This window comes from Vombatus ursinus, unplaced genomic scaffold (genome assembly GCF_900497805.2).
Source record: "Vombatus ursinus unplaced genomic scaffold, bare-nosed wombat genome assembly UNPS02009770.1, whole genome shotgun sequence".
Lineage (NCBI taxonomy): Eukaryota > Metazoa > Chordata > Mammalia > Diprotodontia > Vombatidae > Vombatus > Vombatus ursinus.
In genome coordinates, this window is record NW_020949548.1 from 18,613,966 (window position 1) to 18,638,177 (window position 24,212).

At 43.4% G+C, this 24,212-nt stretch overlaps 1 protein-coding gene across 1 annotated transcript in view; it reads left to right on the plus strand.

Annotated features, from left to right (window-relative positions):
* Window positions 1–24,212, plus strand: part of OTOG (otogelin) — a 132,509-nt gene that overhangs the window by 35,912 nt on the left and 72,385 nt on the right. Inside the window, exons 23-33 of the mRNA XM_027852660.1 lie at window positions 117–160; window positions 2,029–2,182; window positions 8,213–8,320; window positions 10,381–10,519; window positions 11,115–11,249; window positions 13,432–13,578; window positions 15,000–15,119; window positions 16,970–17,086; window positions 17,726–17,882; window positions 19,252–19,278; window positions 23,707–23,874. Of these exons, the coding sequence (XP_027708461.1) occupies window positions 117–160; window positions 2,029–2,182; window positions 8,213–8,320; window positions 10,381–10,519; window positions 11,115–11,249; window positions 13,432–13,578; window positions 15,000–15,119; window positions 16,970–17,086; window positions 17,726–17,882; window positions 19,252–19,278; window positions 23,707–23,874 (1,316 nt within the window). The remainder of the gene's footprint in view (window positions 1–116; window positions 161–2,028; window positions 2,183–8,212; window positions 8,321–10,380; window positions 10,520–11,114; window positions 11,250–13,431; window positions 13,579–14,999; window positions 15,120–16,969; window positions 17,087–17,725; window positions 17,883–19,251; window positions 19,279–23,706; window positions 23,875–24,212) is intronic.

Sequence of the window (24,212 nt, forward strand, 5' to 3'; positions counted from 1 at the left end):
TGTGTGTGTGTGTGTGTGTGTGTGTGTGTGTGTGTGTGTGTGTGTGTAGGCAGTCCTTTCTGCCCTCCTTTGGGTCTCTCCCACTGTTTGACTCACGGAATCTCTTTTTTTTGAAGTCACTGCATAGACGGAGTCATGAGTTGTGACAGCCGAGCACCAGGTAAGGTTGGGGGAATACAGGAGGAGGGGGCAGCTCGGGTCATAGGATCGCAGTTCTAGAGACAGAAAGGATTTCTGAGGTCATCTGGGCCATTAGACTCCTCATTTTTAGAGTCCAGATGACTCCTCATTTTTCAGGTAAAGTGTTTGAGACAAAGAAAATTGAAAAGATTTGCCCAAGGCCAAATAAGTAGTTAGGGGCAGAACTTAGATTTGAACTCAGGTCCTCCAACTCCAAAGCCAGCCCTCTTTCCATTGCACCATAATGAGCTAACCATTGAGGGGGACCGTAATAAAATCTTTGTACTGGGAGAGCAATCTGCACTGTCCTGAAGGGAATGGAGTGGGATTACATTATTATACATTAGAGTAAACATTTATTAAACACCTACTATGTGCCGGTATTGTGCTAAGCATTGGGAATACAAATAAGATTCCACTCGGAGGTAGAGCTGTGAGCAGGGTGGGGTAGGGGTGGGGCTGGGGGAGTGGTGTACCAGGACTGACTGACAGGTATAGGGACACAGAGTAGAAACACATCTGTCAAGTAACTTCATGGACCTTGTCTGGCCGTAGTTACACAGACATGGGTTCCTAGGGTTTAAAGCTAGAAGGGATCATGGAGAATGTCAAATCAACCTTCTTATTTTACAGATGAGGAAACTGAGGCACACAGAGGGGAAGTGACTTGGTCAGAATTGCATAGGTATTAAATGTGGAACTTAACTCCATTATGTTAAAAAACCTTTGCTGGTGTGCTTATGTGTATGCATATGTGTGTGTAGTTCATTAAAATCCTACCTCAGGTGCATACTAACTGTGTGGCCCTGGGCAAATCACTTAATCTGTCTGAGCCTCAGTATCCTCTTCTGTAAAATGAGGTGAGACTCAATGGCTTCTAAGGTCTGTTCCAGCTCTAAACTTTTAATTCTATGACATTTTAAAAAAATCATCATATTCTCCCACTCCACCCAGCTCCAACACACACACAAACACATATACACAGCAGCAGCAGCTGTTTTTTCCTTTCAGCTCTGAGGAATCTTTCACCTGAAAAGAGAGACCTATGATTCTGCTTCTTAGTAATTTCGAGGCAAATCTAGATATCTCTCCCTGTAGGTCTTGGTTCCTTAAACTCTCATATCCCATACATATATGTTTGTTATTCAGTCAGTTGCTTCCCTTGATAGATTCAAGCCTAGTTGGAACTTTGGACAGAGGTTACAAAAGAACTCTCATGCTCATCCCCCACCCCCACTCTCGTCTAATTGAGGTGACAAAAAGAAATATAATAAAAGAATAATTGTAAACAGTAGAGTAGAGACTATATGTGAGGGGATCAGAAGAGAGTCAAAGATTAGGGTGTAAGTTGAAATAGTCAAGGAGGGCTTCTTGGAGGTAGTGTGATTTGATTTGGTCTTCAATGGATGAAGAGGATTTGAATAGGCAGAGGAGAGGAGGGAATCTTTAAGGGATCTTAAGTTCCCCTTCTGGGGATTCACATGACATTCTCTCCTCTTTTGGGGTTTTAATGTGTCCCAAGCGTTGCCTTACACACTGTATATTACAGGGGTTCGGGTGATTTAAAGTCTTATGGAAATTTCTCTTTTCTGTTTGATGGTTGTTCCTTAAGTAAGATAGCCACAAAGCATTCTGGATCTGGGAGAGAGGATGAGTATGGAGTGGGAAAAGAATGGTGATCTTTGACAGATCTGGATTGCGTTTTCTCAAGTCCTAGATGCTAGGGGCCTCTAGAACTGTGCCAGAGGTTCATCCCTTCCCCATCCTGTGAACCAAGTTTAAGGCATGTTTCCTGTTACCTCCTAGTATCTAGATCCCCTGTCCCTTATTGCCCTAATTATCTTTCAGTCTCTGCCTGCCCTCTGGGCCAGGTCTTTGTGAACTGTACCGACCCCCATGCTGACCTTGCCCTGAGCAGAGAGAGGACATGCGAGCACCAGCTGCTGAACCTGACTGTGCCTGCCCACGGACCCTGTGTCTCAGGCTGTACCTGTCCCCAAGGGTATGTATCCAACTCTGCTGTCTCTATTATACTTGGAATAAGTAGGAAAGGGCTCATATAGGAAGTCACATTTGAACTGAGCCTTGCAGGAAATGAGGAATTCTGAAAGTCAATTCTCAGCCAATAAACAAACGTTTATTAAATGACTACTTTATACCTAACACTTTGCTAGGCAAGATAGATACAAAGATAGAAGTGAAAACTGTTTCTACCCCCAAGGAGCTTTACAGTCTAGTCAGGAAATCACATATCCATGCGTATTAAAAAAAAAATAGCATGAGGAGGGAATGCATTTCAGGCATAAGGGAAGCCATATATGCAAAGATAGGGAGACAGGAGATGGGAATATTGTGTAAAGGGGATAACCTGAATGAAATAAAGAATGATTGAAGGGAAATCATATGAAACAAGACTTTAACTAGATTGTGGAGGGCTTTGAATGACAGCCTAAGAACTTTGCAATTTATCTTAGAGGTAATTAGAAGCCATTAAAGATTATTGAGCAGGAGAATGACATGGCCAGATCTATGTTTCAGGAATGCAGATTTGCCAGGAAGGAGGGGTGTTCAAATGCCTCCAGTGGCAATTCACATGAAGATGTTTCTGATTGATATTCAGGTTTGATTTTCTCCCTCTTGGATCCATTTATATTTTTAATAGGAGACAGTGAATTAGTCCCAAGGAATGAAGCCATGATAATGGAATTCAGGCACCAATTGGGGCGGAACATCAGGATGGCTGGGGCTGGGTGGTTTCCTGATAGCAATGGAGCACCATTGCTTGATAGACTGGCCTTGACTGGGTGGTCGCTTCTCTCCCGGTTTTCTCTTTCTACTGAAAGGAGTAATAATGATGGGAGTTCTTTCTCCAGAGGGATGGCTATAAATCGGAGAGATTTTTTTTTTTTGGAGTGGTGGTGGGCAGACAGAGCCTGAGAAATGCTTATATGCCTAATGATGATCTTATATACCTGGGGGATGTTGCCAAGATCAGATAAGTACTGGCACCCTTTGGGCAAATGCCAAAGGGTTTCCCTTCCTTAGAATTCTTCAGGCAGACTGGATGACCACTTTTCAGGTTTATTGTAATAAGGATTCTTTTTCAAGTTTGTGCCAGACCAGATGGCGGCCAAGGCCCCTTTCAATTCTAAAATTCTTAGATTCTTTGTTCCTACCTAGAGAATCCCAGAAGAGGCTGCATGGGGTAGTGAAAAGATCACTGATTTAGGAGTCAGGATGTCTGGGTTCTAGTCTTAGCTTTGCCACCAATTTATTGTGTGACTTCAGGCAAAGTCACTTCTCATCTCTGAATGTCTTTCCTTATTTATAGCACAGTGTAGCCTGTAGGACACTGGACTTGGAATTAGGAAGACCCAGGATCTGCCCTTACTACCTATGGGACCTGGGCTCTTAAACACGCTGCCTCTGTTTCTTCAAATGTAAAATGAAGGGCTTGGAATCCATGTCCTCTAAGGTCACTTCTATCTCTAAGCCTATGATCCTATGATAAGACCATCTCCTCCGGGGCTCCTTCCAGCTCAGATGTTCTATGGTTCTAGATTTCTTTCTCTGACCCCACCCTGTAATTTCCATTTTGCCTTGTCTAGTCCCAGTTGCCTGACTCTAGGGACAGGAGGATGCCCAATGGCTGCTGCTGACAGTATAGATTTTGGTCTGGGCATAGAAGGGAAACTCTTTTAACAGGCACATGGCAAGAGTTCCTCTGCCCCATGACCCCTGATGAAGAATATTGTTTTCAGTAGCATCTTTTCCTCTATGACAGGGATTCTTTTTTTCTTTTTTTTTTTGACTAGGCAATGGGGTTAAGTGACTTGCCCAGGGTCACACAAGTAGTAAGTGTTATATGACAGGGATTCTTAACCAAGGTCAGTGAATTAAAATAAAATTTATAACTATATTTCAATGTAAATGTTTTCTTTTTAATCCTTTAAAAAATTTCATTCATTTAAGAACATTATTATGAGAAGGCATTCCTAGGCTTCACTGGATTGCCAAAGGGATCCAGAACAATAAAAAAAGGTTAAGAACCCCTACATTAAAGGATGCCCAGGCTGGGTCTGTAGGTGGCTGACTTGGAGTCCAGGGACATGCCCCTCTTGGCATCCCTGCATACTTGTCTCTGGATTGATTGTTGGATATGTTTAGGGCACTGTGCCCTGGGGAGTAGTCGTGGAAATGTTCTGGCCAGCCTCTTGGGCTGGGTGATTTTGGAGGTCCTATTGGGTCATTGCTCCCAGGTCAGGTCTATAGCATAGAGTCATAAGCTCTTAGAACCTTAGGACTGGAAGCGATCTCAGAGGGCATGAAATCTCATCCCTGATCAAGGGAGCATTCAGCCTTCACTTAAATACCTCCATCAAGGGGGAACTCACCATCTCCCAAAACAGCCCATTCTGATTTGGTACAGCTCTGATTATTAGGAAATTTTTCCTTTTGTCAAGCAAGTTGAAAATTGCCTTCCTATACCTCTGTTTCCCTGTTTTTCACTGGGGCTAAGGAGGGCAAGTTTAATCCTTATATAGAGAACAGGGGCCAGACCCCGCCTCTGTTTGCCCTTTGATTGTTTCCCTTCTCTTCCCATCTCAAACTCTTCCATTTTAGCTGGAATTCCAGGTAACTTCTTAGTTTCACCTTTTCTGTATTCAGGTTTATGGAACCAGCTGTCTCGTGTGCCTGCACAAGGATGTATAGCATATACATTAATAATAATCACTATGAAATGGACAGTATCTACATAGAACTTTAAGGTTTACAAAGCACTTGACATGTAATATCTCATTTTCTCACAATGATCCTGTAAGGTAGGTGCTATTATTATGCCCATTTTACAGGCGAGGAAACTGAGGCAGAGAAAGGTCAAGGGACTTGGGCAGGCTCACATAGCTAGTAGGTGTCTGGAGAAAGATTTCTTCTCCATCCACTGAGCCACCTGGCTATCTAGTGTTTTCCAAGTCATGCTCTCTGTGTGTGCACAGGGAACATATATGCTGAACTCCATGTGTCCTATGTATGTGAATGCTGTATTCTGAGATTACAAGAGGCCCTAGGATTGTTCTTCCTGTATTCTCATAAAGAAGACATTTTATGACCTGTCCCTGGGATGAGATGTCTGATGAGAGATTTTATTATTTATTAAAGTTCAGCCTGTCTAACTTGGCAGGTCTAAGGCCTGATCTATAGTCTTTAAACTGCATCCTTTAGCCTGTGCTAATGTCATCTGTCACCTTGATGAGTGTTAGGGCCTGACTCAGGCCGTGAAACAGAAATAAAAGAAGAAATGCCTCTGGCATAGGGCCAAAAGCCTGGGCAGTTGCTTCCTAGAAGTCTGTTTAGAGCAATATGGATGGATGGAAGGATGGATGGATGGATGAATGAATGAATGAATGAATGAAAGAATGAATGAAAAAGCACTTATTCATCCCTTGCTATGTGCCAAACACTGTGCTAAGCCATGGGGATACAAATTTAAAAGCAAATACCGGCCCTGCCTTCAAGAAGGTTAAGTTTTAATAGTGAAAGAAAGCACACATAGGGAAGAGACGGCTAAAGATGGGGGGCATTTTAGTTCTGAAAGTTTCAGGGATGGGGAATAAGCCATGGCAGAGTAGCTTGTAGTGAAAATAATAGAATTGATTTGATCCTGGTTCCATCACTGGGGGGAGAAGGGAGTTAGGATGTGGGTACTATAGCAAGGCAGTTGGCAAGACTGTACAAAAGGTGACTGGAGAGTTGGGAATGAAGTAAAGCTTGGTTGGGGCCTTCTAGAAGTAGTGTGCCAAGAGACATTCACCACTCAGGACAACAGAAATGGGAGCTTGTGGCCTCTGGAGGTTGCCAGGGCTCAAACCTGAGCCTACAAATCAAATAAAAATTGGTTCACCCTTGTGTAAATAGAGGCAATAGGGGTCAAGAAGGGACCTGAGGGAGGGGGTTGGGATTAAATACCTGCAAGAATTGGTGCAAAGACCTCTTCTGTGCCTAGAACTGGGCAGAAACATGGAAATTCAAAGGCACAATCCAGGTTCTGGCATGCCCCTGCCATCCCTAGGCTCCCAAACATGGGATGGATGACCTGATGGTTAATCTGTGTGTGCTTGTCGTGAGCCCTCAGTAGTGGGCTGTAGCTGTGTATACATGCTGCCTATCCCAAAACATACATGTAGTCGAGTGCATTGTACCCACAGACACATATTCACATCCATTCAATATGTCTAAGTACTCATCTAGACAAACATACCGGTTGGATTAGTGGAGAACCCAGTACAGGATTGAGTGTGTGATTATCCCATCTCAGACAGGTGATGCTCTTGTAAGGATGTCTAGGAGAATGAATGAGTGAATGAATGAATGAATGAATGAATAAATAAATAAAAGAAAAAGCATTTGAGTCCTATTTTGTTCTAAAAATATAAAACCAAGACAATTTCAGCCTCGAGAAAGCTTATATTCGAAGAGGAGGGAACAACATACATATTAGAATGGTCACTTGAGAGAGATGTTTTGGTTTGGGAAGTCACAGGGAGGGTTAGTGGAACAACTGGGGAGTTGACTTGTCCTTTCTAGTAGCAATGATGGCATTCCAGAAGGCACTCATTTATTCACTGGCATTTCTTAAGCTTTGTGATGTTTAAAAAGTTTGAGAGACATAATTTCTGAGTAACTAGTTATTTTGTTAATAATGCTAGAATTTTGATAAGAAGTCAGTGGCACTCTTGAATGCCAAAGGCCATCAGGGTGTCTTGTTCATAGTTATATACCCTTGGAAAAGGGGTGTTCCTAAGGGTGGCAATCAACTCTGATTGGTTAACAATTAGTGAGAGAAAATGAATATTACAATGAGAGGCTGGACCTATTCTAATAAACTTTGATTATGTTATTTACTTCTAAGTTACCCAGCCTTGGGCAATCTATTCAAAGAATTTATCCCCACCCAAACCTGAGTAGAAGGTTGGGTGAGGTCTGACCAAGATTGAGGAGAGTTAATTTAATCTCATTATTAGTAATTCTCTTCAAGAGACTGAACTTTGAAATGAGGACTATAGAAAAAGGGGGACCTCTGGATCTCCTCAAATCATTGGCTATTAATAATAATTTCTTTCAACCTCCTTTGGTGACATAACCTACTCCTAATTATCAGGTTGCTAGCAGCTTGTACAAATGAGGCCCAGGAACTCAGTCCCAGAACCATTAACTTTCACCTGGCTTTATGCCTTTATACCATTTCCCAAGAGCACTGGAAGGACTAGAGATCTGGCTGGTTGTGCTCCAGTATAATCACGCCCTTACTGAGTAAAGAATACAGTTCCTCTGGCTTACTGGAGAGAGGCTCTGGTAGGATGGAAAGTGACCAGTGGAAGGAAAGTGAGATGGCTTCCTGAAGGAAGAAATCAAGTCTTTGAAAGAGGTAGCATGGTGGAGGGGTAGAAAGAATAGGTTGGAGTCAGAAAGCTTTTGGAAATATACTGTGTGGTCTCAGGCAATCAGATGACCTCTCTGGGCCTCAGTTTACTTTTCTATAAAATGGGAAAAGTAATACTTGTTCTACCTATCTTACAAAATGCTCCTAAGAGCATTGCTTGTAAACTTAAAGACTAAGTCACAATACAGTTCATTATATGTCCTTTGTATTCATCAGCCACTAGCATGGACCCTACTGTCTAGAAGTAGAAACCCAGTAAGTATGAAGAGAATTACATTGCTGATTAGAGAGGACAGTGTGTGTTGGGAGAGAGAGCGTTGACATAGCAAAGCACTGGTATCATGGGTGTGCCAGGAGTTGGAGCACACCTTGGGTAGCAGCAAGAAGCTGGGCCTGTAACTGGTTTGGGGCTAGAGGTACACTCTATTCAGCCAGGTGGTCACCAGTGACTTCTGGGAATCGGGAAGTCCAGATGCTGGAGAAGCTGGAGGTCTGGCTAGGGCTGTGGCCAGACTTCTGGGGTATGGGCTCCACCTCTTAGGAGATGTAGACACCTGATGTCTAAGCCTGTGTCCACTTGTGTGTCCACAGGTTGGTGAAACATGGGAATGAATGCTTTGTGCCGGACGAGTGCCCATGTTCCTGGAAGGGGAAGGAATACTTCCCTGGGGATATGGTCAATTCTTCCTGCCACACCTGGTAAGCTGAAGGCAGTCACTCTTCTGATAGCCCATCCCTTAGGGTCTGTGCGCTTTGCAGGGTCACCTGGGGCTCTCTGGGCTGCTTGGCAGATTTTCCTTTTCCTCTCATTGCCCTTCTGTGTGTACATGTGTATGTGTCTGCACATCTGCATTTGTGTGTGTGTGTGTGTGTGTGTGTGTGTGGGCAACTTGGATCCCATAACATGAAACTTGAGGTGACCAATTTGAGTGGCTCTGCTCTGGGGCCAAGGCTAGAGGACCATAGTTGAGAAGGTAAGTCTTGGTTGATTATTCCCTTGGGTCCACATTAGTTGGCCTTCCCCATCATTCGCTACTAGGATTTTTAAAAGATGCCTGAGAATTGCCTAGCTCATAACCTTGGCATCCTTGAGAAAGCTGCAAAGTCCTCCTGTGAAAGTTTCCAATCTTCCGTCTTCCCTTGGTTTCATCATCTGTAAAGTAGGAAGGCTGGATTACTGGATCTTTAAGGTCACTTCCAGTTTCAGAAAACCCTAAATGCCTATAGGGGTGCCTATAGCACCCCATCCCTGTTTCAGGCCTGGGGCCAGTCTACCTGGCCCATGTCCTGGATTTGTCACCTGCCCCCTCCCTTGTCTTGAGAGGCAGAAACAGTAACTTCCCCATTTCCCTCTGCAATTGCACTAGACCCAAAGGCAGGGAGTCATTGCCATTGCCCTCTTCAGGTGTCCTCTAGGGGTCCCTCACATTCTAGGGGTTTTCAGGCCTTTTCACAGTTGCTGAGCTGTTGCTAGATGCCTCACCCCACTGCCTCATTCCCAGACAAATCTCAGCCATGCCCACTCTCAGCATCTCCCTGCTCCAGTGCTGACTTCCTTTACCTCTTGTCATGTCCTCAGTTTCTTTTTTTTTTGTTCGAGGCAATTGGGGTTAAGTGACTTGCCCAGGGTCACACAGCTAGTAAGTGTCAAGTATTTGGTCTGAGGCCAGATTTGAACTCAGGTCCTCCTGACTTCAGGGCTGGTGCTCTATCCACTGTGCCCCTCATGCCTCAGTTTCCATCTTCTCCATCCATCCTGACCCTGGTGGATGCTCTGGCCAACTGCTCTGCCACCCCTACTCCATCTCTACTTGGTGGGCAGGTGAAACAAAGTCATGTTTTTCAGCTGCCTTCAGCGGTTCTGTCCTCCCACCTTGGGGATCTGGATAGAAGCATGGCTCTCACTCAGCCACTGACAGCAGTAGCATTAGGAGACCTGTTGTTCTCCTCCCTCCCCCTGAACCCTTCTCCTCCCACCCTCCACCAGATCTGTGGGACTGAGTTCATTTCCTTTTCTCTAGTTCTGGGAGGTCAGATCAAGGCACAAGACCCACAGAGAGGGGCTGGGAGATCCTGTTACCTTAGGAAAGAGTCTGGGCTTGGCTGGGTCAGGCTGGTGGAACCCCAACCTGCCTGAGATTCAGTTCATTTATTAAGTATTTTCTATGTACACTGAATGCCTAGTGGTTGTGGCAGGGGAGATGCAAAGAGAGACAAAGGGGAGGAGCACATGACAATAAGCATAATAATGCTAGTTAAGTTAGATGTCTCCTAGGTGTCTTACCTAGCCTCCCCTCTTCCCTGTGCAGAAGACCCCTCCCCATGTGGCCAGGTTTCAGAGAAAATCAAGTTGAGCAAAGAGCTGATGTGTGCCTGGTGTGTCTGTAACCCCTAGAACAATCCATTCTCCTTCCATTAATAAGCCTGCTTTGCATAATTAATTCACCCCCATTGAACTAAGGAATTTCTTTTTCAAGAGGCCAATTTTTATCTTCCTTATTTGGGGGGGAGGGGAGAGATAGAGATAGAGAGAGAGAGACAGAGAGAGAGAGAGAGAGAGAGAGAAAGAGAGGAGATAGGGTATATGTGTATGTGTGTGTGTTTGTGTGGCGATATATACTTGTGTGACAGGGCCATTATCTAAGAGGGGACAAGAAATATGAGTGGAAAAGATGGCATGATAATTAGTCAACCAGAAGGATAGGCACAATGTAAATATAGCTGAACTATGTTGCCAGTGAGCCTCCTTTCCCTTCCAGTGTGTGCCAACACGGCTCCTTTCAGTGTACTTTCCATCCCTGCCCCGCCACTTGTACCACTTATGGTGACCGACACTATCGAACATTTGATGGGCTCCCATTTGATTTTGTGGGGACCTGTAAAGTGCACCTGGTGAAGGTAAGCATGTCTGGAGCTTCTGTCCCACAGTGGTCTTCTATGAATCACTTGGGAGATCTAAGGGCCGAGTGGTATTGTGGTAAAAATCTGGTATTGATTGAGTCTCTGCCTGAGCCCAGGTCTGGGCATGGGGCACAGTGCCCATAAGAATGGGAATGAATTTCAAGGGCCTGTAGTCAGGGTCAGCTTTATGTGTAAAGAGAATGGATGACTACCTGAGTAGTAATTTAAGGTAGACCCTCTGTCTCAAAGTATTAGCAACACTGTTCTTTTGCCATTATAACTTTATGTTTTCAGCTGTCCCCTATCAAAACACAGGTGTACTTAGGAGAGGTCACACAGATATTTTGGGGAGAGAGTAGACCCTAATTTGGGGATTCCCTGATAACTTTATCAGCTAACACCTTAGCAGGGGTGAATTGACCAGGGAAACTGTGTCAATGTGATAGTGGTAGGGAAGTGTAGGAGGGAGGGAAGGAAGTGTAGACTGGTGAGGTAGAGTCAAAAAACTGGCTTAGCTCAAGGCTAGCCTGGACCAGCAGTATGTCTTCTGTGCTTCTGTTGGAATTGTGTTTTTTTCTCATTTTTCTCTTAGAGTACATCAAATTTCAGCTTCTCCGTCATTATGGAAAACGTAAACTGCTACAATACTGGAATCATCTGCAGGAAATTTATTTCCATCAACGTTGGGAATTCTCTACTTGTGTTTGATGATGACACAGGCAATCCTGTAAGGTTGAGCCTTGGTGATGCCATGGTAGAGAGACAGGGGAATACATAGAACAGGTGTCATATGGGGGATGCTTGGGCTTGTCTCTCCTGCACTGAATTGAAGTTAATCAGAGGCAGGTCAAACTGAGATTAGGATCATGGAAGTCAATGTCAAAATGGCAGGTCAGCTCAGCAGCACAGGAGTCAGCAGACCCCATACATTAGGATTGCAATGTGAAGCAATAGCTCGAATAGAAGGGGAGTCAGGAGACCTGAATTCTGGTCCCATGCAATTTTAATTGAGTCTTTTCTTCTTTCTAGTTCTCTGTTACTTCTCTTAAAGGAGAAGGGCAGGCTAGGTAAGGTTTCTTTCATGTACGATTTGAAAGGCAGTATGGTGTAGTGGATAAAGTCCTGGGTTTAGAGTAGGAATACCTGGGTTGAAAACCTGCCTCAGATCTTTATTAGCTTTGTGACCTTGAGCAAGTTAATTAACTTTAGTTTCCTAATCTGTGAAATGAGGATCTCAGATGTGGTGGCCAATCCCTTTTCCACTCCACATCTATGCTCCCATGATCTTTGACCTTCTGTGAGTCAAGGTCAGGTTGCAAAACGGAGGCCAGAGCCTTAGAAGTAAAGGAGTGAGAGGAGTAGGGTGAACAGAAAGACAGACAAGACAATGACAACTGCAGGGACCTGTGCCTGCCATAGACCTCTTTGCCCAGACTACCAAGCAGGCCCTGACTCCAAGGCTCCAAGAGACATAGTCCTTTAATGGAAATGCAACTGTGCTTTCCATTACCTGCCGGGTCCCCTGATCATATCTGCTTTATGGTTTGGGAAATGGAACCCCCTTGGGTGATCTGGGACCTCACTGGTCTTATGGTTGTCCAGAGTGTGGTGGGAAGCCTTGCCAATGGGCAGTGAAACCTACCAGAGGCTTGTTAAAGGCCGCTTTAGAGCCTGCTGTCCTGCTTGACTTTGGCTGTAGTCAGACTTGGGGTGAGGGTGGGAGGGCAGAGACAGCTAGGACTGCTTCCTCAGCTCTACCTGATCCCACCTTATTATGGCAGAGTCATTAGCTTTCCTCACTTCTTATCTTATTGGTCTTGTCCAGTGCTGGTGGTACAGGCAGGACTGAAAACTAGGCTAAGGACCAGGGAGAGGGCAAATTGGAGGCCTGACTAGGACATTCAAACTATGAGGCCAAACTATGCAATCTCATTATCAGAGATGTCTTTCTGAAGAATTTTGGTCAGAAGGCTAACAGGAGGGAGCTCTTAGTCTCCAAGACACAGATTACCAAGAGAAATCATTTTTAACACTTCTCACTCATACTTCATAAACATCTTCATATTAGATAGGTGTGTGTGTTTAAGTTGGACTGACTAGGGACAAGGACTGACAGATGGAGGTAAGGGCTGTGTAAATGATGAGAGAACCAATGTTCCAACAGTAAAGGTTCTGTTAAGGAGGCAAAAAGTGTAGCCACAGGCTGGAGACTTGTCCAGTAGTGCCAGATGCCTGATTGGGGGTCCCCAGAGTACCTTACTAGGCCTGGGGAACTCAGAAATATTCTTAGGTATTATCAGTTGAGAACAAGCCCAGAACTGAAAAAAAATTAGAATGAAGTTTATTAAGTTGTTTGCAAGAGGGGAAAGCAAAAAAAGTGTTAGCCTGCTCCCCTTGATCCTGAGATGATGGAGACTTATCAGTGTCCATGGTCTAGGTAAGCCTTTGGGTTTCTTTGGTCAGCCATCAGGGATCCCACTTCTGACACCAAATTATTGGCTTATATCAAATGCAAAGTGAAAAAAGTTTTAGAAAGAAGTTTATTAAGTCATCCAGCAGAGGGGGTGCCAAAAAAGGAATGGGCCACTCCCCCAAATCTCTATGAGTTACACATTATATAGAGTTCAAATAAAGGAACAAGGAAACAACAGCTGGTCAGCATGGAGGTAGTTTCCAGATAAGACATGTAGGTTGCTTGAGATATAATGGGACAAAACTCCTTACATTTCTTGTAGCAATCTCCACTCCCCTGGAAGGTTTCTGTGATTAGCATAACCTGGACATCCTGAGTGAAGTATTAAATATATCTGGTCTCTAAGCAACAAGTTTTTTCTCAGTCTTATAGGGGTAGGTTAAAACAGTGCAATAAAATTTACCCGCAGTAGTGATTGATTGACCATTCCAAACAGAGCCCTGTGAGCTTCCTAGATGAAAATCAGGAGATACACATGTGGCGAGTGGGATTTTTCACCCTGGTGCATTTTCCTCATGAGCACATCACTCTTCTGTGGGACCAACAGACCACGGTGCACGTGCAGATGGGGCCTCAGTGGCAGGTAGGCAAAACCATGGAGTTGGTGACCTGTGACCTTGGATCTCCAGTCCAACAGCAGGACAATAGAACTCAATTCAATTAAATTCAATGAGCATTTATTAATTGTAAGGCAATCTGCTAGGCACTGGAAATATAAAGATACAAATGAAAACATCTCTGCCCTCAATTTTCTAACTCACTCAGAAATCAAACTTTCCTTCTTTAGCTGATCATCTGGACCTGGGGCCTTGATGAAGATGGTCTGCCCCTCTTTCCTTTACCACTTCCTTGTCTACTTCTCCTCATCCTAATTCTAATTCCCTGAATTTCTTTGATATCCCCTCTTTAGATTCTACCCCTTCTTCAATTCCCTTTCCATATAAAATATTAGAGCTAGAAGAAACTTACGTTGTGATAAAAATCTGTGATAATGAGAAACTGCGGCACAAAGTTCTATGCATGATAAATTTATTAGCAAGGCTAACAATTGCAAATAAAAGGGACCCAAGATTCCTCTGTAGCCAAGGTTGCATCTGACAATCAGAGAAGCTACACACACACACACACACACACACACACACACACACACACACACGTTAAGAAGGTAGCAGTACAAAAATAGTCCAGTGATGTAAACTAAGCTAAGACTATGATTGGTCTGACACAGAGAGATGAAGGAAGGGTTTACATTTGACTTGATTCAGAGAGGGGATTTCCATAGCTATGGAAATGGGAAAAACACCGCGCTGACTAACATCCTTTTGAAAGTCTCATGGTAGGCAAACATCCTATGAGACTCATCTCTCTCCATGGTCAGTAAATTCACAGATTTTAGTTGCAGGTTTGAGGGAGCTCCAGCTCACATAATGAGAGGGGCAATCAATACATAGCTGATTGATCATTAATACATGATAAATTGACTAAGCCTTATTAAAATATTACAAGATAAAGTGAAGTATCACTTTTCAATTTCACACTTAGAAATCATTTTGACTCTTCACTGAGAGTTGAGACTTGGGTTCCAATCTCAGTCTTGCCACTAACTCATTGAAGACTTGAGTAATTTCCTTTCTTGGGGCCTCAGTTTCTTCATCTATAAGATGGAATTGAATCTAGATTGAATTGAATCTAATTTCTAGAGTCCTTTCTAGCTCTAACATTTTAGAATTGTAGATTCTCTGTACCTTTTCATCTTTTCCAATCTTTCTATAATCCCTACCTCTCATTTTTCACCCTTCTTACCCTCTCCTTGCCCCAGGTTGTGGGTAGATTTTGGGATTGTTGCATGATCATAAAGGTCTAATTTTTTAAAATTTTGAATTATGAAATATTTGAAAATATATCAGAGCTCACAAGAAGGGAGGGACAGGTTTATGATTGACCCTTGTGCCTATGAAAGATCCCTGGACTAGTTAGTGGTGAGTGATCTCTGCTTTTCTTCAGGGGATGCTGGCTGGGCTTTGTGGGAACTTTGACTTGAAAACAGTCAATGAGATGATGACCCCGGAGAACTTGGAGCTTACAAATCCCCAGGAGTTTGGCAACAGCTGGGCTGCAGTAGAGGTAAATACCCTCTGAGCTTGCTCTTTCTCTAGATAGAACCTGTGCCATTTTTCAGTCCTCCACAGCCTTTCACCCTAAGACCATATTCAGGTTCCAAAGACCAGTTCAAGGTCATCATCTATTCAAACAACTGCTTATGAACCCAAGAGAATTAGTGAGTGACCATATGGGAAAGGCATGTGTCATTATAGTAATAATTCAAAAGGACTTTTACATACATTCCAATGCAAGGTACATAACAAGAAACATGGATCAGTCAGCCAATGCTCTCACCACCAATTAATTTCCTGAACCAAGAATATCCAACCACTCTTCTCTCTCAGACTTACAAACCACTTTGTTTTATTAGGTAGCTAGATGAAGCAGTGGATAGAACAAAGAATTTGGAGTCAGTAAGACCTAAGTTCAAATTCTGCCTCAGGTACTTTGTAGCTGTGTGACTCTGAGAAACCCATTTCATCTCTCTGTGTCTCAGTTTCCTCATCTGTAAAATGGGAATAATACTAGCACTTACCTTACAGAATGGTTGTGAGGATGAAATAACATATATAAAGCACTTTGCAATTGAGATAACATAAGTAAAACACTGTGTAAATGCTAGCTATTATTAATATGCCTTTCTAATGCACTTTTTATATAGGATGTCCTAGAGGTCTTAGGGCAGCCTTTAATCTTAATATTTTTTAGTTTTAGATATGCACTAAAACTTTTTGAACATTTATATAATGATGTCTTATCCCTTTCCTAGACTGTGAATTCCACGAGGGGAAGGTTCTGTGACTTACTTAGACTTTATACCTTCTCCATTACTCTGCTCACAGCTGATACTTAATAAAATCTGTTGAAGATGAAAAAGTCATAGTTAACTGGGATTTGGTTTGAAAATTAGCAAGAGGCAGTGTGCCACACTGGATAGAACACTATCCTCAGTGTTAGGAATACCTGAGTTTCAAGTCTTGCCCCTCACTCATACTAACAGGATTATCCTAGGCAAGCCATTCAATCTCTCAGTGCCATAGGCAACAAGAGAATTTTTTGGTTCTGCTTGTATCAGGAGAGGGAATTTCTTCATCAGAGATTTCTCTGAGTCCAGTCCACATCCCTATATTTAAAGTCAACTAAGAACTCTTACCTGGAAATGCCGCCTCCCTGGTCATTGCCCTGATTCAAGGCAGTGGGCTGATTATACAGGTACCCCCCCCTCACCAAATGAGCATCCCATATCTCCCTCATCCACTAGTTTGGTGGAATAGTAATGATGGACTAGCCCATTGTTCAGAATGATCTTTGAGACTTTCCATCTGGCTTCTTCCTTGGAATCAATTGAGTGACATGGGAGTCAGTGGCACAGGACCACCCAGAATGCATGCCCACATCAAAGAATGTGTTTTGGTTTTTAAGCAAAACAGATTTGTAGTAGGTCAAAAGAAACGTGAGATGGGCAAATTTAGAGACATCTATTCTTTAAATGTTCATGTGGACTATTTGTGCCCGACTATTTGTGGTAGAGCCTTCTAAGCTCGTATTGGTCTGATCAGCCACAACTGGACACACTGTACCTTGATTCTAACACAGTGATGTGGTTTTAGTTCTCTTTGATAATGAAGGACAACAACCAACCAACCATATCATTGGAACTTATTGATCAAATCCAAGGATGGATATAACCCATGCCATTAACAGCTTGTTAGTAGCTTAGAGTATTTTAGCAGAAAGAGGTACGTTTCATCCAGAGGCTGGTGACTTGTGCTGAAATCAGTGTTTTCTGTCATCTCTTCCCCTGAAGTCTCTGACTGGTTGGAGGATGGGGGAGGAGTACTGGTCGCTGAATCCTGCCTTCTTGTTCTTAGTGCCCAGATAGCTCTGATCCTCGAGATCCATGTAGCTTAAACCCCCTGCGGGAGCCATTTGCTAAGAAGGAATGCAGCATTCTGCTGAGTGAGGTGTTTGAAACCTGCCACCCTGTGGTGAGTAAGGCCAGAGGTCCAAGATGCTGGCCTCAGGCACTTCTTGGGGGAGGGGTGCATCTAATCCACTCCAGACACTCTAAATCTGTGTCTCTAGACTTCAAGGACATTCAATCCATACCACTTTTGTTTCCTTTCTCTTTTAGAAGGCTCTAATAGCTATCCAATATTCTGTATGCTACAGCGTAAAAATGTCTTTTAATCCTATTTAAAATGATTGGCTACCCAGCTTGGTGATAACACTGCACAGCCTTGAGGGTCAATATTAAGCCATTCCTTAGCCTTCTGTGAGCAGCCTGTCATACTCCTCTGTCTCCTAATTCCAGTCTCTGAACCTTGGAACCAATAGAACATTTATCAGGGAAGAGGGCTGGATTTTCTGGATTGATTTGCTCTGAGGACCAGGTTAGTTGCCAAGTCCTGGACAGTTCCTTTTTTTGGAATCTCAGAGTGGTCCTTTCCTCCAGGTAGTCCCTAAGTCTGCCCCCTTGTGGTCAGCTGGTTTGAAGAATCTGAATTGCCTCAAGGGGGTGGCAGGGCTCTTCCACTCATCTACCCCCTCCTTCCTGCTCTCCTTGGTAGCTGTCCCAGAGAATCAACTTAATGGTTTCTACTTTGGTCCTTTTTTGTGTCCCTCAGGTGGATGTCACCTGGTTTTATTCCAATTGCTTGACAGACACATGTGGCTGTAGCCGAGGAGGAGACTGTGAATGCCTGTGTACAAGCTTATCTGCCTATGCCCACCAGTGCTGCCAGCATGGGATTGCTATTGACTGGCGCTCTCCCCGCCTCTGCCGTGAGTGTCTGCATTGGGCAAATCCTGAGCAAGTCCTCTCCTGTCTGGGTTCTTGACCCATCTGTGTAGGGTGGCTCCAAGGGCAACAAGAATCATGAATCCCAGTGCTGCCTGAAATTCCTGTAGAACAAGGGTTTTTTTGGGGGGGCAGGTGGCTCTAGAAACCATAAACTGAGCTAAGAAGATCAATGGAGATTATTTAGTGTCCCTGACATTATATAGATGGGGAAACTTAGACCTGTAGAGATTATAGACCCAAGCTCATACAGTCATGTGGATACAGGTAGATACAGCATTACAACCTAGGGCTTCGGGAATGATAATGAAAGGCATTGCCTCACCTCTATAAATGCATTGCTAGTGTTGGACTTTCAGAACTTCAAGGTTCTCCTTTTTTTCACACTCATTGGTCAGGACTGCATTGCCATCAGTGACTTCATTCTGTGCCCCACTTTTCTAGAGCCAATGACCAATTCTCTGCCTAGAGGGGGCCCTGAGCTATGTGCTGCTAATCTGGAATTTCCCCACATCCCACACGGCCCTATTATAATAGATGCTTGTTGATTGACTGCTCTCTTGAATGACTGTGGTACCCTATTGTGACCAGTAGAGGGTGCCCAGAGCTCAGGTATTTCTCTTCTAAGCTACGGAATTCTGAGTAGGTGATTTGTGCTGGAATGAGCCTTGAGAATCATAAATTCTCAGACCTTCCTAGTTCGGGCAAGAAACCCCTCTTTCTACAGCTTTCCTGACAATCTCTGCTTGAGTTTGTCAAATGATGGGAAGTTCACTATCTAACAAGGCAGTATTTCATTTTTGTATGGTAAGCATTTTCTATAGATGGATAGTAAGTTTTCATCTATATTGAGCTAAAATCATTTATACTGAACTGAAATCAGACCCCTCTATAATTCCATTGGCAAGTCAATCAACAAGTATTTATTAAACACTAACTACCTGCCAAGTACAGTGCTAAGGGTTACAAAGAAAAAGAGAAAGCAATGCCTGTCCTCAAGGAGTTTCCATTCTAATAGGGAAGACAACGTGTATATAAGCAGCTTCTTTCCTATTTAGAGAACAGGTAAAACAAGTCTAATCCCTCTTCAATATGACAATCCTTCAAACATTTGAATGGCAGTTACTCCCCCCTCCCCACCTTCCTTTCTCTTCACTAAACACCCCCATTCTCTTGATGATACAATTTGCAGAGTTAAGAGAGGTAGAATGTCAGGCCCTGTGTCCTGATACCTGGAGCACAGACAAAAGGGGAACCCAGAGTTTAGGGGAGTGTTCACTGAGACCCCATCCTAGAAACCGTTCCCTTAGAAGGGTCTCTGGAGACATTTCTCTCTCTCTTTCTCTTTTTCAGCTTATGACTGTGACTATTTTAACAAAGGTAAGAATAATGGAGTGTAAAGAACAGAGGACAAATGGGGAGATGGATTGGTGACTGAGTAGATGGTTCTCTTGGGCTGTCCTCTTAAAATGGAGTCATGGTATCCAGGGGTGACAGCATCACCTTTGAGGGTGGGGCACTTCCAGCCCTGTCTTGTACCCATATCAGTCTCCTGGTCCAAGTAGGAGTAATTGGGGGTGGGAGATGATTGAGATTTTAATGCTATTAGACATCTGTTCATGCTAAATGTCTAAGGTGCCCTAGGGCCACTGCCAGTCCTTCTGGATCCATGCTGGTGTTATATCCTGCTCCATCCTGGTCTGGCACAGACTGACGAGTCCCTCTAGCCTCTTTCCAGTGCTGGGGATTAGGGAGAGGAGGTCAGGTTTATCCAGGCCAGTGATCCAGGCACTACTTCCCAACCCAATCCCGTCCCTCCACCCCCGATAATGGAAGCTCACCCTGAAACTGCATCAGTCAAAAACAACAACAAAATCAGATTTGTGAAAAACACCACCCCTAAAATGCTTCAGTACATTGGTCCTGGGCCATGTGGCTTCATGCTGCGAATATTCCTCAGGGATAATCATTTATGAATGGAAATCTATACTTCTGGGGATACCTGGAAGAAACCTGAACCATGGCTTAGACTGATTGCCACTTTTTTATATTAAATATAATTGAACCAAATTAAAATGTGTATGTGCATATCCATGAAGGTGTTTGAATGTGAATGTGTGTAAATATTTGCATTGTTATGGTCACATGTCTATAAATAGGCACATATGTGTACGTATACTCATATTTACGTACATGTGTGAGTGAGAAAATACCATCCAAGCTAAAGACCAACAAGTTAATGCCCGACAAGAAGACTAGCAGATTCATTAATCAGGGTCTTATCAGTTCTGATCATGTGCATTTTTGAATCAGAGCCAGGAGCAAACCCCTCAGCCAACTGATGAAGATAGCCACAGTGGTGTTGGGACCTTCCTTTCATTTTCTGTACACCTTTCTTATTTGGTTTCTAGCTAGCCTTCCCAGTGTTCTTATTATCATGTCTAAAAGTATTCCACTAACATGATAAGAAGTGGAGTATGGGGAGATAATTTAATTAATCCAGGTGTTGTCCACTTAGGGTTCATTAATTTTTCAAAAAAATATTTTGATAACTTCATTTCATTATAATTAGTTTCTTTGGTAATACTATGTATTTTATTTTATTAACTTTAAAATATTATTCTGAGGAAGGGTCTCAGGGTTCACCAAACTGCCAAAAGGGTTGCTGACACAAGCAAAGTTGAGCCTCCCCCTGCTACTTTAATCCTTGAAAGCTAACAGGAGGCTTTTAGACATTGAAGAGCCTTAAAACCCTAAGGAAAGAATCACTCATGGTGGAATTTCAGGCACCATGATGGGGAGAAGGCTCCTTAAGCATTAGTTCAATCCTTTGACCCAGGTTCTCTTCATGTGGGGAGAAATCAGGTGTGTACTAGTAACAATTACCCCTGAAAAGGTTTAATTTGTATTATTAACATTTTTTCCATCACTTTCTTAAGTCTAGGTCAGTCAACAAAACAGTAAATCAAACACTAATTTGTAGCATCTGCTGATTTCCAAGGTGTAAATGTTCCCACTGAGAATTTAACATTCAGCTCTCTTGAGTCATTATGAGTGGGCTATAGCACACCCATGGGAGAAATGTGCAGGAAGTGAATGCCCTTTCCTGTTGTGGGATTTGCTGGCTCTGGCTAAAAGCAGAATGGATAGAATGTCCAAAGGAGCTAAGCCTGTTCTGTTCTATCCTATCAGTTTATACTGATGCTAACTTCTCAAAGCCACATTGAGTTTTAGGGCTTGGTGTCATATCTGGAGGTAAGCGCACCTACCTGTAGAGGGGCTGGTCTTGGCTTACAGGTTGAAGCGCAGGGGATCTTTTCAGAGGATATTCTTGGACAAGGAGCATGTCTTAGGAAGCGGGGCTGGGCACAGATTACCCTTGGAACATTGTCGTGCGCTAGCTCCTTCCAGTGAGCAAGCTGAAGTTAGAACCTCTGAGAGGCTCCCTGCCAGATCGTGCCAGGAAGGGGCTGGCCATCTCCATGGGGCTCTGCTGCCCAGAGGTCTTGGTCAGTGCATTAGGTGGTCTGAGTCTGCTAGATCCAGCTGAGGAGACTCAGAAGCAAGTCAGCAGGCCTGATCTTGGGCAAAATTCTTTTCCCCTTACCCCCCCCCTTCATTGGAGGTCTTTGTAGGCCAAGGGCCCCAGTGCTGTTGGCTTCTGCTGGGTGCCTCGTTTCATAGAGGAAGAGATGATCAACTTATTCACTATGTGGGTGAAAGAATACACGATGTGGTATTTTCTCACTCACACATATACATTTCCATCCATCATGTATATAGCTCTTTGGAGTCAAAGGAAATGAGTTCAAATCCTGCCTCTGTCATTTACCTTGTGCAAGTCATTTAGGCTTTAGTGTCCCCAGCTGTGAAATAAGGGGGTCACTACTTCACGATCCCTTTCAGCTTTAGATCTACGAACTTATGGACCCATGTTTAGGGACCCAGGGACCTTCCTGGGGATATTTGCCTTCTAAAGGAGGAGCCAGGGGAGGGCCATGCTTTGTTGTTGTTGTTGTTATTCAATCATTTCAGTTGTGTTCAACTCTTTGTGATCCCATTGGGGTTTTCTTGGCAAAGATACTAGAATGGTTTGCCCTTTCCTTCTCCAGCTCATTTTACAGATGAGGAAAGTGAGGCAAACAGGGTTAAGTGACTTGCCCAGGGGCACACAGCTAGTAAATGTCTGAGGTCAAATTTGAACTCAGGTCTTCCTAACTCCAGGGCTGGTGCTAGCTCTTACTGATTTTAGGTCTAACACTAGCCACTGCACAACCTAGGCACCTTCCCACGCCACTCAACCTCCCAAAGTCACAAGTATACCCAAAAGGTATAAAGTGTTTGGGAGTTCAGAGGAGAGAGAGCATTTTCAATTGTGGGGAATGGGTAAAAGCTTCATGGAAGAGGTAGCATTCGAATGGGGCCTCAAAGGATGGGCAGAGGTCTGGAAAAGATAACAGTGTGAGCCATGTCCTGGTGTTGGGACAAACAGGTCATGTTGAATAATCTGTTTTGGAGTGTAAGTTACATGAAGGAAACCAATGAGTTATGAGGCTAGAAAGTTAGATTAGAATCACATTGGGCATGGGTCTTGAGTGCCAGGCAACTGCGAGGTTTGTACTTTAAGCCATAGAGTCTTTCTAAGGTAGGTGTGTGTGTGTGTGTGATGTGATCAGAGCTGTGTCTTAGGAAGATTGTTTGGGCATGTGTCAGAAGGATTGGCAAGAGAGAGACCAGAGGAGACTAGATAAGGAGTTATTATAATGATCCAGATGAAGGGTAATGAAAGTCTGGGTGAGGTTTGCTGCAGATCAACTTTTTGGGGGTTTCCTCCTTATTAAGATGGCATCAGCAGGAGGATATCCTCTAGGGGGCCACTTCCTTCTATTTCTTTTCTTTTACTTTTTTGTTTATGGAATTCATTGGCTTTCTATTCTATTTTTTTTTAAATTTATTTTATTTTCAATTCAGGGAACAAAACAAGCATTTCCATAACAGTACAATAAAAAGAGGATTGCACATAAAACTGCAAATATACCATGTACAAGTTGCTATTCTCTCCAAATACACAACAAAGTTATCATGTACATTTCTTTTTTCCTTTTTTTCTTTCCTTCTCCCCTTCCCCTGCCCCAGAGATGGCTACCATTAGACACAAATAGGTGTGTATATATATATATATATATATATATGTGTGTGTGTGTGTGTGTGATTCTATATATACTTCTATTTATCAGTTTTTTCTCTGGATGCAGATAGTGTCTCTCTTCATTTGAACCCAGTTCCTTTGACTCCAAAGAGCTGGTGCTCTTTCCACCACACCATGTATTCTTTCACCTACATAGTGAATAAGATCTGGCAGGGAGCCCCTCAGAGGCTCTAACTTCAAAGTAAAAGTCCTTTACTTTTAATTTGTATATTTATAATATTTAAAATGACTTAGTCAATCAAAGTCATTCTTAAAACAATATTGTTATTATTGTATACAATATTTTCCTAGTTCTGCTCACTTTACTCTTCATTATTTGTTCAAGTCTTTCCATGCCTTTCTAAGATCAATGAGCTCATCATTTCTTTTAGTATTCCATCACAACCATACATTACAACTTCTATTTCCCAAGGAGTAAAGATGGAGGCATGTGCAGGTAACTGACTAGAATCCTGATACCCCTCTGAACCTTTCCCCGTGGAGTATAGTTGAATGTTGTGTCAGTAGGGAGCTGAAAAGTATGGTCAGGCCTGGTATCAGAAGAAAAGAAGAAGACTTCATGGTGCAGTGGGGTGGATGACCCAGCAGTCTCTCTCCAGCTTTAGGTAAGGGACCCTATCAACTGGTCAGCTATGTGACTGGTGGCACCCGGGTGACTGTGAGGAAAGTGAGCGGTGCTGTTGTCCTCGCTCTTCATGAGAATGTGGGTCCTGAAGACACCATTAACTTCTTGCTGACCTGTTCAGTGTTCAAGCCCAAGGCCCATGGTAAGAGTCCTCTCTTCTGTAGTACTGGAGGGGTGAAGAAAAGATTGATCTTCCAAAAAAAATTGTATTAATGTTTTTGTGCTTTTACATCACAATCATTTCTGAGCAGGGGAACTCCCTACCTTCCTCTGGATTAAATTCTTACTCATGACAAAGAAAAACAATTAAGCCCCGGCACCTGAAATGCTGACCCCCACCTGATGGGAGGGCTGATCTTAAAGGTTTAAGCATGAAGTAATTGATGGAGACATGGCTAAAAATTGAGAGTTGCCAGGAAGTTTAGTAATTAGGTAACAGGTCCATTTTACAGAAGAGGAGACTGAGACCCAAATCCACCC